At 46.9% G+C, this 16,995-nt stretch overlaps 1 protein-coding gene across 2 annotated transcripts in view; it reads right to left on the bottom strand.

Annotated features, from left to right (window-relative positions):
• Positions 1-2,371: 2,371 nt before the first annotated feature.
• Positions 2,372-16,995, bottom strand: part of PDE6D (phosphodiesterase 6D) — a 54,040-nt gene continuing 39,416 nt past the window's right edge. Inside the window, exons 1-5 of one of the 2 annotated variants that reach the window (XM_031968149.1) lie at positions 11,107-11,200; positions 5,548-5,636; positions 4,587-4,712; positions 3,794-3,899; positions 2,372-2,924 (exon numbers count right to left, since the gene is read on the bottom strand). In XM_031968149.1, the coding sequence (XP_031824009.1) occupies positions 2,843-2,924; positions 3,794-3,899; positions 4,587-4,712; positions 5,548-5,629 (396 nt within the window). In that variant the 5' untranslated portion in view covers positions 5,630-5,636; positions 11,107-11,200 and the 3' untranslated portion in view covers positions 2,372-2,842. Of the gene's footprint in view, positions 2,925-3,793; positions 3,900-4,586; positions 4,713-5,547; positions 5,637-11,106; positions 11,201-16,995 lie in introns of those variants that run through there. The other variant, XM_031968148.1, reaches the window with a different exon arrangement.

Genomic DNA, 16,995 nt, shown 5'->3' with positions numbered 1-16,995 from the left:
CCGAGGACGCATCCTCCCATCTCTGGGGCATCTCACTGGTCCCCCCTCCTAGCCGCTCCAGGCCGTCTCGCGATGGGCGGGCCTGTCAGCAAGCCCACCAGCGGGGCACCCAGGAGGGGGCAGCAGGCAACCCGTCCGGGGTCCTGCCCAGGGATTCTGCCTCAGGAGCCCATGTGACTTAGTCGGTGACACTGAGGAGGCGCCAAGGGCCACAGGACCCCGAGTCTGCCTGCAGCTCCAGGTGGCTTCCCCATGGGAACGGGAACCCCGAGGGCAGGGCCAGCTTCTCCTAGACTCCTGGTGCGTTGCATACATCAGGTGGTTAATAAATGCTTTATTCATTCCTAGAAATCCCATTTTGTGCTAGGGACCTTTTTACCCAGACTCCATGTCTCCTACTGGTGTCCTGGTGTGTGTGTGTGTGTTTGTGTGTGTGTCTGTGTGTGTGTGCGTGGCTCTAAGGCCCCACAGCTCTCCCCACTGCTGACCTGCCTCATCGGACCCTAGGCTCCCACCAGGGCCGGATAACACGGGGTCGGGTTATTGGCCCAACTCAGCTGTGTCCTCTGCCTCTCCCAACCTGGCTTCTGGGCTGACCGGATGTCCCACCCCTGTCATGGAGGCTCCAGCCAGACCTGGCCACTCCATGCTTTGTTCGAGGTCTCAAAAAAGGCATCCAGGCCACTGCAAAAGCTGAAAGGGCAAAGACGAGCCACAGCGGGAGAGCTCAGGAGGAGCGCGAGGCACAGCGGGGGCAGCCTCTGGGGCCCATCCTCCTGGCCTTTGGGGGCCACTTCTCATTTCCTTGCACTTCCTGGCCTCTTCCTCTTGAAGTCCCTGGAGGGAAAGGCCGAGGCTTCTCTTTTCTCCCAATGCTGGATTTTATTCATCTGGGAAGCAGAGCAGGGAGTCCCTTTGGGGAGAAGGTGGTGCCCCACCAAGTCTAGAACTGACCTCATCATCTCCCCCATCCTCGAGGAGCGTCTCCTTCCTGTGAACTCTCTCAGGTAATGGTACACTGCCATCCTGCTGCCGCTCAGCAGCCTCTTCTCTGTTTTCCTGTCTCTCCCCCCCTTTCTCTCTCTCCTCCTTCCTCTGTCTCTCTCCCCTTTCTCTCTCTGTCCCCTTTGCCTTTCTGTCTCTCTCTGTCTCGTCTCTGTCTCTTGCTTCCTCTCTGTCCCCTCTGTTTCTCTCCCTTCCCCCCCCCCGTCTCCTTTCTCTTCCTTTCTCCCGTTCTGTCCCCCTCTGTCAGACCTTCTCTCACCTAGTCCCTGTTTGCAAGCTGACAGATGCATTATGGACTTGAGATGACAGAACCATTTTAGCCAGCATTTGGGGGCGGGCGAGTTCCATGTTTGGCAGCCCTAAATCAGCCAGGCTTCTCATGCCCCCGTCCCATCTCCGGCTGCTTCATGTGCCCACTATTAGCAATTACAAGGATGACCCTCAGTTAAAAAACCTGCCCCCTCCCAGCCCGCACTCTCCATTGGAAGAAATCCCCAATAAATCCCTGCTCTCTCCTTCAATCACCTTCACCCTCTAAGTCTATTAAGGCCTGCTTTTTTCCAGCCCCTAACTGTCTCCAAGGAAGGCCCTCCTTCCCATCCTCCAGGCTACCACCCCTTGACCACAAAGACTCGTCCCTGACTGGAAGACCTGTTTCTGGTCTCCATCTCTTACCACGATTCTCGGTAATTTCACATAACTTCATCCCTCTCCCTCCCCATGCAGCCTGGTGGCCTCCATGCTGGCTCTGTGGGCAGTGCCCTCGCTAGCTTCTGGCAATCCCCAGTCCTTCTGGTGTCCCTGACACTTGTTTTGGCCAGGGAGCCTCCACCGGAGGCAGGGAGTGCTGGCACATTTAGCCCCGGCCTCCTCAGAAAAGACAAATGCTCAGGACACACTTTTAGGTTATGGCAGCATTTTTTGGCTTCCTTGGCTAAGCCCAGTCCAGCCAACTGGCGCCGGACCCTCGATGGCTGCTTGTGTCGCCGAGGAGCCGGCTCCAGCGCCGCCCTGAACGCAGTCTTCGCCATGCTCAGAGAGAGCCCTAAACCATCCCTTCTGTCCTTCACTTATTGGCTCCTTTTCAGATTCTCTGAGGGGCTCATCCAAAAATCTTCGCAGCCTCCTCCTGCGGCCCCGTCCTTGCTGCCTGCAGTTCTACCTAAGAGCAGCTCCTCAGCCTGGTCCCAGGTGCCCTCCCTCGTGGCCTCTGCTCCATCAGGCCCCTCACTCCTTCCTCGCCGTCCCGGCCCTCCCAGCATCCAGGTATCCTCCCTTCTTGGGCCTCCCTCTCTGCCGAATCCGTTCTCCCCCTGCCTCCCCCCCCCCACTGCCAGATGGGGAAAAGCAGAGAGGAAACACCGGCGTCTGAGGACTAGAGGAATGTTTTAATTCATAAGTTGGTTTTAATTACATTATGTAATAATATCACAGTCTATGTATTTTACAAGTGTATGAAGACATATGAAACCATGGAACTAAACGGAGGGCTGGAAAATGAGCTCTATCCCAAAGCAGGGGCCAAGATGGGGGTGGCGCCCGCGGGGCGGAGGGGAGTGGGAGGATGGCACTGACGAGGCGGCCCCGGTCAGGCTCTCCGCTCCCCTCCTCGTCCTGCTCTGGGGTGGGGGGCTTTGGGCTGGTCGGGGGAGGCTCATCCCAGGAGGGAGACCCCGCCTGGTGCCTCCACAGAGCCGGTTGCTAGGGGACTGCCAGGGGGAGTTAAAGATGGTGGGGCTGAAAAAGGGGCGGGGAGGAAAGTAAAACAGCTCCCTTCCCTCCCCCCACCCCAAAAAACCCAAATCCCAAACCCCAATCCTGGAAATACCGCCCCCCCTCACACGTAGAAAAGTCTCACTCTGGATGTGCTGACGAGGAGGTCGTCATCAAAGAACTTGGTCTCTATGATCACATTCCCACTGTGAGAACAAGAAGGAGAGGAGAGAGCGGGCGTTAGGGGGCGGGCAGCCGGGCCATGGCCAGAGCCGTTCCTCACCGGACGGGGAAGCCTGGCCATGCTGGCTGCAGGCCGCAAAACTTGCTGGCCAGAGGATGGTAACGTGAGCCTGCAGGGTGCCCACAGGCAGGGGCAGGAGGGGCTGCCCCAGGCGCACACACGTGCACACATGGATCCACACGGTCCTAAAAGTCTTTGTACCATTTTAAACTGTAATAGAGTGTGTGTGTGTGTGTGTGTGTGTGTGTGGAGGGGGAGATGGATCTCTTGGCAGTGGAAGGGGGCAGAATCTGTTCTACACCTTCATTATTCAGAAGAATAATGCCCGCTCCTGGGGTGTTATGGGCTACCGATGCTTTTTGGTTCCCACATCAATTATTGGTGAAAGCCAATGAGGGTGAACTGGGTTCTAAAGTATGATGGACTGGGAAGAAGTTTAAAAACGATTTCCCAGATGCCTCAGGACCCAACAGGGAATTTACCAAGGCTTATTCTTGGGGGATTATCTGCTCTCCCCTATTGGCTCGGCTGGCTGAACGGCAGCCACTCTGACAGAGAAAGAAACCTTCCTCCAGGTCTCTGAACAAAGGGCTGGCCAGCATTGGTGACCATCCCCAATATCAAGCCCAAGTTCATAAACGCTGTAGGACTCAGGAAGGGCTTTGTGAGAATCTGCCACAGGCCCAGGTGGGGTGACTGGGGCTCAGAAAAGTCCAAATTATGGTCAAGGAAGGAACACCGAGCTTTTGGCCACCTAAAAAGTCTGAACGGTCCTCGGGCCTCGGCCGGTCTCTCATCCCGCGGCCCAGGCTCCCCTTTCTGCCCACTCACGTTAAGACGTTTGCTGGCATCATCTGGGACTCTGGCGCTGCCTCTATCAAGGACTGCCAGGTGTTTGTGGAATTGGGAATCACGAAGCCGAATTCGAAGAACCACTCTGGAGGAGGAAGGAGAAGCTGGGGTGAGCAGTGGGAGGGGACGCCCCCCTCCCCACCCAGTTACAGACGCAGAGTGGGCGCTGCGAGGCTGACAGCCCCCGGCAGTGGGTAACATCCCTGCTCCCTCTATTTTAGACCCGCTCAGAGAATACAGATGCTGCACCCTACTGAAAACGTCCTTTTCAATCACTAAGAATTGAATATTGCTTTGGTGACAAGTGCTGGGGAAAGATGAGTGGGCCCACAGTGTCAAAAGCCCTTTTTGCTTGACAGTCTCAAAGTTCTGGGTTTGTTCTAGCAATTTTCTTTTGGGAGGGAGGGAGGGAAGGAGGAATAGACAGGACGTCCCAAGTACCTGATCCCGTCACAAGGACTATCATTAACCTTGGTGCGGCTCCCTTGTTCTGTGTGCAGATTCTGCCACAAAGAGTCCCCCAGGTCCTGTCTGACCAAAGCAGGCTCACAGCCCTGGGGCTGGAAGGGGCCCAAAGAGTTATTCAGGCCAAATCCCCCATTTTACATGAGAGAAAACTGACCCAGAAAGGAGACGCGACTTTAACGTCAGAAAGGGCAGCTGAGGGTTGAGCTGGGGCTCTAGGGCTCCCCCGCCGGCCCATTGCCCCCATAAACTGCTCCGGTTCCCCGGGGCCCACCTTTTCCCCCTCAAGCCAGCCAATGTGAAATACCTTCTAGGCACTGCCCCTTAAAATAAACTTTTTGTTCCAAGCGGAATTTTTCCATCTGCTCTGCTGAAGAAAAGTTCAACTCCCGAGACACTGCCTTACATTTGAGGATTTTCTTGGGCACACGGGCTGAAACGAGAACACGAGAACATGGTCCGAGTCACTCACGACAACGTGGGGCATAAGCCCGGCCCTTCTGGCCCCATGGCTGGGCTCCTCTGTGCACAGCTGCCTGACTCCCCAACGAGGCATCGGGCTCCCGGCCCTGAGGCTTCCCGAAGCTGACCGTTCTGCACAGGACAGCGGCCCGGAGGCTGGGGCTTCACTCCGCCAACAGTCACTTGGGCTTCCGATTTGCACCACAACCCCCGCCTTCTTCTTCTTGGGAGAAAAGCAAGGACCTTTGCAAAGGCAACTTCCAGGGGTCTGGTGCAGGAGCTACTGCGCTGGCCCTGGCCGAGGCTGCCGGGCCTTCCCGGGAGGGACGGAGCTCGCTGAGGATTGTCCCTCGCACACACATCCCTTACACTCTCCCACTCTGCCACTAGAACTAATGCTCTGGGAGGGCAGGGACTGTTTTTGCCTTCCTTTGCATACCTGGACCTCAGTATAATTCCTGGCATACAGTAAGTACTTAATAAAGACCTGCTGACTGAACGTCAGATCCCTACAGAAGAGGCTGAAAACTCCTGCTCTCCAGACTTCGGTAAGCATTCTAACGGGTGGAATGTCACGGACAACCACGACAAGTGAAAAGGTTTGCCTGTGGGGTGTCGGTGGGATGGGGGGACGAGAGCAGAGGAAGGAGGAGAAAGGGCAGCAGGTGACCTTCAGAAGCAGCAGATCTAAAGGGGGAGGTTTCTACGAGCCAACCCTACACCGACCAGGAGCTCGGATTCCCCCAATCTGGCCTTCCCCATCGGGCTTTGTTACACTGGGCCCAGACATAAGAGTTTGAAATTACCTTCATGCTCCACACCAGGGACAGACAGATCTTCTGTTCCCTGCCAAAGGATCTTCCCTGTCTCAGCATCCCGAAGGTTCATCCAATTTCTGATCGAAGAAGATTAAGGAAAAACAAACCACTGATCTCCCGCCGGGCTTTTTGGGTCTGCGATTGCTGAATTCATTACTGGCTACTTTTCCATTAGTTAAATCAACCCATTAGGGTCCTGTGATGGCGGATTCAATTGTGAAGGGAATTCTAGAGAAAAAAAACTGAATGATATAGCAGAGACCTAGAGATGGATCTGACAGCCATGGAACGCAAGACTTCGGGAAATCCAGAGTGCTAGAAAGTGATGGAAAAACAATCAAGCAATCACTAATTATGGCGGCCAACTCTGGAGCGACTAAACTCGGGAATAATGACAAAGTAAAATGATTAAATGAAAAATACAACAAGCAAAATATACGCGAGAAGTCAAATGTGGTCTATGTGGAGAGAGCCAGCTCGACTCAAGCCCTCCTCTGAAGCACACCGGCTGGAACTTCACCCTCCCCATCCCTTTGGGCACTTTTGTAGAAGAGATCTCGGGCAGGAGTTCTCTACACTGATCCTATCACAGGTGTGCAAAGGAGGAGGGAAATACATCCTTCTATCTCTTCTTCAGAAGCAAGTTTCATCACTAATAATAATAAGTTTCATCACACATCAAGTCAATATATACCTGAGACTCCCCTTCCCAAGGCTTCTCTTCTTTAGGATCCTGGGTTCCTTCAAGTAATCTTTATCCATGATGACCTACAAGCCTTAGTGCAGTTACTCAGATCTATCCTAAGATTTTGGGGACAGGGTCCTTTACCTTTGCCCAGTTGTTGTCCTCAGTCAGAAGGCTACCATCCTGACAACGAAGCAGTCCCCCCCCCCTCCCTGTCAGAGAGGTGATGGCCTTAGGGTGCAGAATGAGACCAACTTTTTGGACACAGCCAAGGTGAGAATCTGTTTTGATCCACCATGCGTGTTTCCCACAGGGATTTTGTCTTTCTTTTCTTTTTCTCCAGTGGTAAGGGAGTTGAAAAAACATAAATTTTTGTTGATTAAAAATAGACAACATTTTAAAAATTGTTTGTCAAAGACATCTGATCTTTTCTTAGGATTTTAAGGGTGAAAATGCTTGGGATGCACACTGCCAGTGATGCCGGGGATAGACGATATCAGTGTTATCTAAGCTTCTTTTGGAGTTCTTCCTCTATCAAAAACAGGGCAGTCCACAAATTCTTGTCTTGCCTTAATGGCATTATTACCTCCAAAAAGATGGAGGAAGCAACAAGGGGAGGAACCGCAAAGCTGAACTAGGCTGCTGGGTAGAAAAAACGGGAATCTTAAGAAAAACGGATTGGTCACTCCCATTTTAAATGACAAAGAAGGAGGAAAAAACAAGCACAGTTACTAGAGATTTTTGAAAACAGTTCAGAAGAAAAACAAGTAGGATCCCAAGGCCTAAAATTCTGTAGGTTAAATCTGCCCAGGAGTAAAAGTTCTCCACAATGAAATCTTGAGATTTCATAAAGAAAATAATTGAATGAAGAAGCACAAAGAGAATTATCTGGAGAGAGATGTGGCTGTACAGGGAATTCAACCATCAACTTGGATGTAAGACAGACACGTCTAGTGGATGGAAGTAATGGTAGGGAAACCACGGGAAGACTACAAAACCCTGGCACAGTTCTGTAAGAATAGCATCAGGAAAATCTCAGAATGCTTGATGTTGACAAGGGATAGAAGGAATATCAGCAATACCAAAGGAAGATTTGACAAAGGCAAGAGTTACTGCTGTAAAAGAAAATCAACCAATAGATACACATTTATTGAGTTACTTACTATGTGCCAGGTACTGTGAGGAACCTTTCCTAATTAGAATGTTTTCATTCACTGTTCCTTATGACTGATTAGTCATACATCCACTTCATCCAAAAAGCTTCACATCTTTGCTTTGACCGTCTATATGAAATCTTTCTAAAGGGTTTAACACAGTGCCTGGCATATAAAAGGTGCTTAATAAATGCTTGTTCCCTTCTCCCCTTTCCTGAACCACCTAGCTGCTAATGTTTTGCCTCAAAAATTAAACCAAGGCAAATTCCTTGATTTATTGTTTATTTAATCTGGTAGTGTCAGTGCTGACCCATGCAAGACAGTTATTAAACCCACAGAGCTTGAAGTCAGGGTGTAGAGAAGGTGCTGATCTACAACAGTGGCAGGAAGTCCTCCCTGAGAGCGGCTCGCACTCAGGAAATCACAGGTCACCCAACTAAAGCTCCCTATGTTTATTCTGTACAGTTTATTTTGTATACATGTTGTAAACATATATGTACATGGTGTCTTCCCGATGGAAAGTAAGCTCAAGGACAGGGGTTGCTACAATATATTCCTAGTGTCCAAACCCCAGCAACAAGTTCCTCCAAGCTAGCAAGACTGACTGTGAAGACAATTTCTCTTTTGTTTCTTCCATTTTTGTGGAGGGGAATACTGTCATCAAAGCAATCCAAGACATTATTAGTTGTTCTGGTGTGGACAGAGAAGAAAACAGCAGCAAATGCTGAGAGAATCAATCAGAGCTCAAGGCCAGCTGAGTCATGCTGTGATTTGTCCCAAGACTATTCTTCTGGAAATCTATGGCGAACCCTTCAGTGACAGCTCTTTCTGCCTCTGCTAATCTTCACTCAGATGCTTTCCCCATCTCTAGTGTCCTGTTTTTTTTTTTTTAGAATGAGGTCTATCTTTCCAGAGTCACGGCTCACAGTCACGGGTCTCTCCTAACAACATCTCAATGACACCAGATAAGGTCAAAGTTACTGACCTGCATTACAATCTCCAATTTGTCTTGCTTGTGACTAAGACTGTCGCATATGCCCTGTAAATGCACATCTAAAGTCACAGGATTTGTTATCTCCTTTCTGCAAATTGCTAAGGGTCTATTTTTATTCTTCATTCTATACTTTATTTAGCATCTCAGTGGATGGACATGGCAATTTTTTCCCTTTCCTGCTTGAAGTCCTTTTCTTCTGGAATTGCAAAGCTCTAAGCAAACCTATCTGTCAAGTACTTCATTCCTGGCCAGGAGCCTGTCACTCCTACATTTTTTATGAAAGTTGAAAAATATCAAACTTATTTCCCATTACTATTTTCTTACTAGCAGCCGTGGGGGCCCTAAGTCTGTTAAGTCTCTTTTTAATTCTTTCTCTCCTAGTTAAGCTTCACATGTCCCTTCGGGCAGTAACATCTACAAATGGATGGAAAACACCAACCAGAGGCTTCTGGCTGCTTCCCCACCGCCCACAAAGATGTTGCAATCTCCCTTCTCTTCCACCCCACCCACCTGGATCCATCCAATCCTCCTCCCCCCCAGTTCTACATCTATCCCCTCTTTTGTGGCTAAGTCAAGGAAGGAAGGCCATCTACAGGTACATGCTCCCTCCCACTCTATTTAACTGCAGTCTGGCTTCCATTCTCCACATTTGCTCTCTCCCAAGTTACCAGTGATCTCAATCACCAATCACTGGATGGCCCCCATTTGGGTCTCATTCTCAGCTCACTGAAGTCTTGGGCACTGTCATTCGCCCTCATCTCCCCAGGCTTTCACGAGGTACCTTATTCTGGTTTTTCCACCTGTCTGACCACTGTTCTGTCTCTCTGGATGATGTTCATTTAGATCACAGCTGCTAACACTAGGGTTTCCCAAGGCTCTTTCCCAGACCCTCGGTTCTCCTTTCTACTACTTATTTCACTTGGTCATCTCAATGGCTCCCATGACTAAACTCTTGGTTCTGCTTTGTGCAGCCCTAAGCTCTCTGCTGTCCTTTGTTCCTCTAACTGTTTTTCAGACATCTCAAACTGGATGTGCTGTAGACATTGTAGACTCTACATGTTCAAAACTGATCTCATTCATTATCCTTCTCCCGGAAACCTTGTGTTCTTCCTTGCTTCTCTATTACTGTGGAAGGTCCCACCATCCTCCCAGTGACCCAGGCTGGAAATCTGGGTGTCACCCCCAATGCCAGGGGAATGAATCCACTCTCCATTTCAAGATAGACTGGAGAAAGCTTCAAGAAAGGTCAGTCTCACTGGGGTGAAAAGGGTGTTCGGCCCAGCTCAGACAGAGTCTGGGAAAGTCAGGGAGAGGGTCTTAGTCACAGCCAATCTGCTGCCCAGTCCTGTTCTTTCTCCCTTTGTAACACCCCCTTAATCTGCCTCTCTCCTCTACCTCTGAAAGCTAGAGGAGCAGCTCTAGCAGGTACAGGCCCTCACCTCACCTAGTACAAGGTACCAAAAAACCTGCTGACCAGGGTCTCTCCTCATGTGGATCTCTTCCTAAAGCTCTGGCCATCTTAACACTCCTAGTTCTTTGTTCACACTGTCCCACCTAGCCCCAAGGCTGTGGTCAATCAAGAGTTAACAGTGGAGAGTCACCAATAGCTTATTCACTGGCAGTCAATACCAGGAGAGATAAGAAACAAGAGATTTGAAGGACAAAGGAACAGTTAAGGCTGGAGAGTTAGAGCAAGAGGCCAGCATCCTGAAGGGTGACATGAAATCAAAGCCAGGAAATGTCACCGCAAAGTCAGAATGCTGCAGCAAACATGGGAAGTTCACTGAGCCAAGGGCCAAGCTAAGACAGAAGACGCCGGCGAGGGGGAGCTGGGAGTCCTCAGAGGAACGGCCATTATACTTAGTGCATGTCCCACTACTTTTCTAACAAAGGAGAAGCCTGCTGTAAAGCAAAACCAAACTAAAACCAGCCAGGTCAACAATGATTCATTAATGAACCCTGTTTGGGTCTGATGTTTGGCTAAATCTACCTGACTGGTGTTAGAATTTAGCCTCCAGATCTTTGGCTTACCCACAAATAGGTATTATGGAGGACTTGACAAATGCCTTGCTAGGGAATTACTTTGAGCATTACAGCTGCTAGGGTTAGAAGGCATAACTGGGATTAACCTGGGATCACTTGATCTTAATGAACTGACGCTGCCTCCCAGTGATTGTCGGTTCCATTTCTGAAAGATGCCCCACTTAAAAATCTGTTCTCAAATTTTTCTTGGTGTTAATATCAAGCTTGTCGGTCTATCCTCTTTAATTCAACAAACAGAATCCACTTTCTTCCTCCTTTTGGAGATCAGAACATTTGCCCATATTATCTAGTGCATCACGGCTACTCTAGCACCTCCTCAGAGCTGACCAATAACTGCTTGGCAAACCATTCCCAAGTTTTCAGCATCTTGAGCTAGAAATTCACCCTAGGGACTTGAACTCATTGAGAGCAGTGATTTAACCACAGAATCACTGAATTTTAGAGTTCAATGAGCCATCTAGTTTGGCTCACATCAGAAAGAAACTCCCATCGACACATCCTTCCCTCTCTGCTTGGAGACCTGGGAGAACCATTATAGCCACCCCATTTCATCAGGGGACAGCTGTACTTGTTTAAATGTTTTTCTTGACATCAAACCTAAATTCATTTCTCCACAGTTTCTATCACTGCCCCTGGTTCTGAGAATAAAAGAGAATAAAAATGAATCTGACCTCGGTTTTCCACGACTGCCCTTCAAATACCGATCCCTGAATCTTCACTTTGTCACATACGTTCAGTTTTTTCAAACCAATCATCATGATATGATCTCCGAGGTTTCCCACCATCCTGCTGAAATTCTTCTGGATGCCCTCTAGCTTATCAATGACATTCTGAAACTGGCACTCCAGAGGAAGTCTGACTAAGAGGGAGTACAGAGAGATTATATCTCCTCATTCCTGGAACCTCTGCCACTCAAGGCAGCTCAAAGGCATTAGCCATATCATGGTGAGTCACCAGCTTTACAGATTACCAAGACCAACAGATTCTTTTCAAACGGCCCTGTATTTACGTCTCTTTCATCCCACTTGTGTTAATTTGTGTTAATTCTTGCAACTCAAGTTCAGAGTTAACTCAGATGTTAATTTGTGTTAAACTTCACTTATTAAATTCAGCTTGGTTCCCCGGCCTCCCAAGATTCCTTCTTTTTGGACCACATTTCTGCCAAGCAACATGTGAGCCATCACTCCCAGGTCTGTCAGCTACGAATTCAGTAGGCGTGCCAACTGTACCTTTATTCAAGCCATTGATAAAAATGTGAACTGGCAAGGGCAAGCAAAGATCCCTAAGGGACTCCACTGGAGACGGTCCCAAACAATTAACTATCCTTTGACTCTAGCTGCTCAAACAGTTCCAAATGCATTTATTTGTATGGTCGTCAGTCATTCCTCTATCTCTTCCACAAGAATAGTATTAGATAATGGAAACATGCTTGCCATTCCCCTAATCTCTCCTATTAAAAAAGGGACATGCTGCTCTTCAGGTAGGACCTCTCTCTTTTAGCCAGGCATTGTGCCTTTCTTCAACAATCCCTGCTAGGATTTTCCAAGGTATTGAAGTTCACTGGCCTAGAATTTGCAGATTCTGTTCTCTTCCCTGTATTGACATTCACACTTGCCCAGGCCCACAGTGCCTCTCCTGTGTTGCTTGGTTGCCAGTTCTGTTAATATCCAAGCACAAACAAGCCAGGTGACCTGAATTCGTTAAAGGCAAATAGGTGCTCTCTCTCATCTCCTCACTTAGCTTGGGTATCCCTGTTAGTCATTTTAATTCTGCCATTTTCAGTGCAAAGGTCATTCTCCTTGGCAGTGAAGATAGAAACAAAATAAGAATGAATTCCTTTGTTTTCTCTTTTTCCAGTTAACACTATCCTCCTCTCCCCAACATGGTATTTGTCATCCCTTCTCTGATTCTCCTTCCTTCTCTTAGGAGAACTAAGAAGCCCTCTGGGTGGGAGTCCTTCACCAGGTTCAGCTCCTTCAGAGGCTCAGCCACTGGGACGTTATGGTTACACGTTGTGCTCTGCTCAGGTATTCACCTTGTTACTTGTCCTCATTTCATCTCCAGAACATTTCTTTAAAAAAAAATCTGCATGTGAATGAGCTCCTTATACATCCTTATAGATTTCTTCAGACACTTCACCCTTTTCTTACTCCTGTTTCCCAAATCTTCATTTTTTTTGGTCTTTTATGCATTTATTTTTATAGTATTTGATTTTTGTAAATACTTGCAAAGATAGTTTTCAAAATTCATTTTTTTGGTAAGATTTTGAGTTCTGAAATTTTCTTCCTCTCCTCCCCTTTCCCCAAGAGAGCAAGCAATCCGATATACGTTAAATATGTGCAATTCTTCTAAACATATTTCCATATCGCTCATGCTGTATACACACATACACACTGATACACACACATCAGATGAAAAGGAAAAAAACACAAGGGGAAAAAACCCAAGCAAACAAATAACAGTAAAAAAGGTGAAAATGGTATGTTTTGATCCACATTCAGTTCCCATAGTTCTTTCTCCAGATGGATAGTGCTTTCCATCTCAAGTCATTTGGAATTGCCTTGAATCGCCTCATTGCTGAAAAGAGCCACGTCCATCACAGTTGATCATCACACAAATGTTGTTATTGCTGTGTACTATTGGCTCTGCTCCTTTCCCTTAGCGTCAGTTCATATAAATCTTTCCAGGCCTGTCTAAAATCATTCTGTTGGTCATTTCTTACAGAACAATAATATTCCGTTAACATCCATAGACCATAACTTATTCAGCCATTCTCCAACTGATGGGCCTCTCCCTGACTCAATAAAGTCTATTCTTTGCTCCTGTGAGCCAGCCATGTTCTCCCATCCTATTTCTTCCATTATATGGTCAGCCATTTGAACATTTTGCTGACAAGTATCTTTGGATTGCTTCTATCCAAATCTTCTGCCATTCTGTGGAAATTCACCTCTGGGTAAGAGCTACCATTCAGACTTCCATCCCTGTTTCCAGGCTGATCGGGAAAAAACCTTTAGCCGAGCTTTTGTGCTCCTCTACCCTGGCCTCCCTCTCTCATTTCCCACAGACTCTTTCAGATCTTCTCTTCTATCCTCTCTTTCACAACTTCCACACTTCTAGTAGATGACTTTGCTTTCTAGGAAGGCCCAAGGGGGCTTGTATTTTATCCTAGAAGCAACAGGGACCCACAAAAGATTTCTGATCAGAGGAATGGCCTGAGGGGAACCAGGCTGTTCCCCTGATTAGAGCTAAGCCTCAGGAAGATCATTTTCACCACTAGATGAAAGATATACTAGAAAAGGGAAAGATGGCAGCAAACCCAATTAGAATGCTGTTTATTACATACACTGTGTTTAGTTGAGGATTAGTTCTGAATGAAATGCTAACGTGGCCCTTCCACAAAAAAGAAGGCTTGGAAGTTGGGCAGGCCCCTTCCCTCTCTGGTTCTATTTCTGCATCTATCAAAATAAGGGGCTTGAGTCAGACCAGAGATACCAGACTTGTGATCCAGACTCTCCATACTGACTGAACCAAATTATGATGTAATTTAAAAGGAAATAAAAACATACCAGAATGTAGATGTTAACTGTGCTGATCAAATCAATACAGAGCAAAAAGGCATGTTTATTATCTGAGCTTGACATCTCAGTTTAGATGACCTTTAGGACTGCTTCCTTCAAATTCAGGAGGCAGGGAACGGTCAGTGAAACAAGCTCCTTTCCCTCACCCCCCATGTCAGGAAATCAGAAGGCCAGAGCTCTTTGTGGTGGATCCAAAGCTCCCATGAATCATTACAGCAACACGGAATAGACTTCAGAAGCTAAAGATGTCAATTCAGACACACAACCAAAGAGAAATGATAATGATAACTAACATTTACCTAGTGCTTACCAGGAGCCAGATGCTGGTATAAAAATTGTTACAGTGAAAGGTATAAAACAATAATAATGACTAGTCCTAGGAGAATGAAAAATATTGGATTAGGAATGATGCAAGTGAAAGGCAAGAATTTCTCTGCCTGCTTCAATGACTTATTCTGTTTTTTTCCTTCTAGTTCTACCACTGCAATTTCTGGCAAGAAAAAGAATCTGGTTTAAGATTTAAAAGGTCAAGTAACCTTCAATCCAGGAGGATTAGGTTGGAGAGGATGGGAGGGAGGGCCGGAAGACTATTTAGAAACACTACCTCCTTGGTCAGCAAAGTCTTATTGTAATTAAAAGCTTCCTTGTGTTTGAAAGCAGCTTGCCTCTCCTAAAGTTTCTTTTCCTACGGAAGGGGAGATTTTCCTAGGGAGTCTCTCATTTGGGATGCAGTAGCCCCGAAGAACTACAAATTTCCATCATCAAAAATAATGTATTATTTAAAGTGATAGTAATAACAAATCAAAAGTGAAATTAATAGTTTATGGGCTGCCCTGGGGTTAAAAACAGCAAGGAAAGAAACACGGCAAGAACTAGCAAGAGATTTCAGATTAGAATCCATTGTATGAGCGGAAGGAGATGACCAAATAGAGAAGCAGGAAATAAACTATATCAAGATAATCGGTGAGATGATGGTGACAAGCAGAAGGTAAGAAGTAAGCTCCTTACTTGAAAGGAGCTCCTTGAAGGAAAAGACGTAAGGAAAAAGCTTCTGGGAAGGCTCCTGCACCTTGAGGGATCCCAGGGCTGCATTACAAGATGCCTGCTCTGAAGACTAGGAGTGCAGGCTACCAATGGGGCAGCCGAGGAGTAAGGTGGGCCCTCCATGGGAGAGGAAAAGGAAATGAAGACTCTACGATTCCGCAAAGGTAAGCAATCACCAGCCCACTCTATGCCAACCACTAGGCCAAGGATAGGATACAAAGCCCTGAGCAGAAGGCACCCTATCCTCCCTTAAGGACAACACATTCAAAAAACATCAGACAAGATATACCCAGGGACCAAATACTGAATAAATACAAAGTATTTTAGGAGGCGTCCTGGAGAAGGAGCAGGAAAGGCTTTCTATAGAAACAGGGCCTGGAACTGAATAAGGAAGGAAACCAGTTTCTACGAGGCAAGTGAAAAGAGGATCATTCCAGGTATGGGGATAACTAGTGCAAAGGCCTAGAGGTGGGAGGAGGAGCCCTGAACATCACCTGCCCAACAGCAAGTAAGCCAGAGTGGCAACATTACCAAAGCTGTGGACAAGCGTGGACTGAAAAGGAAACAAGGGGCCTGAGGGGAAAAATTGCCAATGACAAACCGAGAGTTTCTATCTGTCCCAGAGCTCGGAGGGAGCCGATGAGACTCACTAAAGTGAGGGCGGTGGGGGAGGAAAAACATCTTTTTTTTTAAATGAGGAAATTTTGCTCTTTGTGAGAAAAATAGAAAATTCTTCCAGGAAACAAAAAAAAAAGTTAGACTCAGCTTCTTTTGAAGTTAAAAGGAGAACAAAGAAATCATTATTTAAATACAAATAAATGAGTTCAGCAGTTCCCTGTGGTATCCAGTCACAAATACATAAATAAGCACAATTCTCACATCTCACATATAGAATATTATTTTCTAGATATAAGAGCTAATTTCCAAAATATAAATTCATTGAAAGACATTTTATTTATGAGTATTGTTGACCTCATAGTAGCTTTTTTGTCATCCCTCCAAAATCACCCCAAATCTGGCTGCAGGGTCTGTACTAACATTTACCCCTAAATTTAAATAATGAGGAGCTGAGCATATTCTCTGAACATCATTCACTTCTCTAGCTTCCAAGCAGCCCGCATTTTTTTTTTTTTTTTTGCATTGGTCACATCACATCCTACTGCTGATCCTTGGGCCATGAATCTCAGCCCAAAGCGGGACTCAGAGTAAAAGCTGAAATGAACAAATGGTCACCAGAGATTGTCTTACTTTTTCTTTACTATCTTTTAAATTTTCTCCATTCATCTTTGTCGAAAATCTCTTTGAAACACAAATTGTTAATAATCACTTGAACGAATGCTCATCGTTAAAATCAAGGGGATGCAAATGGATGATGGCATTTTCTGCAATAAAAGCTGTGCCGCTAATAAAAAACATCTGTTGATGGCATCTCCGAGGCAGAAATGCCAGTTAGCGATTCTTCCCACTCATTTGAGATGCACTCTGTTGTCAAGGTATTTCCACCTCTGCAATTTCCCTCCCCTTTTATCCTCTCATTAGCTCCCGCCTTGGTTATGGACACAGCCTCCTAACTGGTCTCTCTGACTCCATTTTTGCCCCTCTCTAATCCAGTCTTCATCCCACTGACAAAATAACCGAATTACTCATTTCACTCCCTCCCCCAAAAGCCTCTGATGACTCCTTACTGCCTCCTGAATAAAATGTGTATTCCTTAGCCTATAATCTAGGTTTCCCATCATCTGTCTCCAAACTCCTTTTTTGGTTTTATTTCATATATTTCTGGGTAAGAAGGGCTATTCACTTGGGTATAGTGGCTCCTGAATCTTGTCCTACTTTCTTTGGTAAACTTTTGGGCACAGGCCATTTCCAGCCTAGCCCTTCATTTCCACCTTATTTTTGTTGTTCTATCAAAGGCTCCTCCCCCTTCAATCAGATCAA

The sequence above is a fragment of the Sarcophilus harrisii genome, chromosome 4 (genome assembly GCF_902635505.1).
Source record: "Sarcophilus harrisii chromosome 4, mSarHar1.11, whole genome shotgun sequence".
In the NCBI taxonomy this organism is placed as follows: Eukaryota; Metazoa; Chordata; class Mammalia; order Dasyuromorphia; family Dasyuridae; genus Sarcophilus; species Sarcophilus harrisii.
The sequence above is the reverse complement of the archived record's forward strand: the minus strand, read 5'-3'. Positions and strand labels throughout refer to the sequence as shown.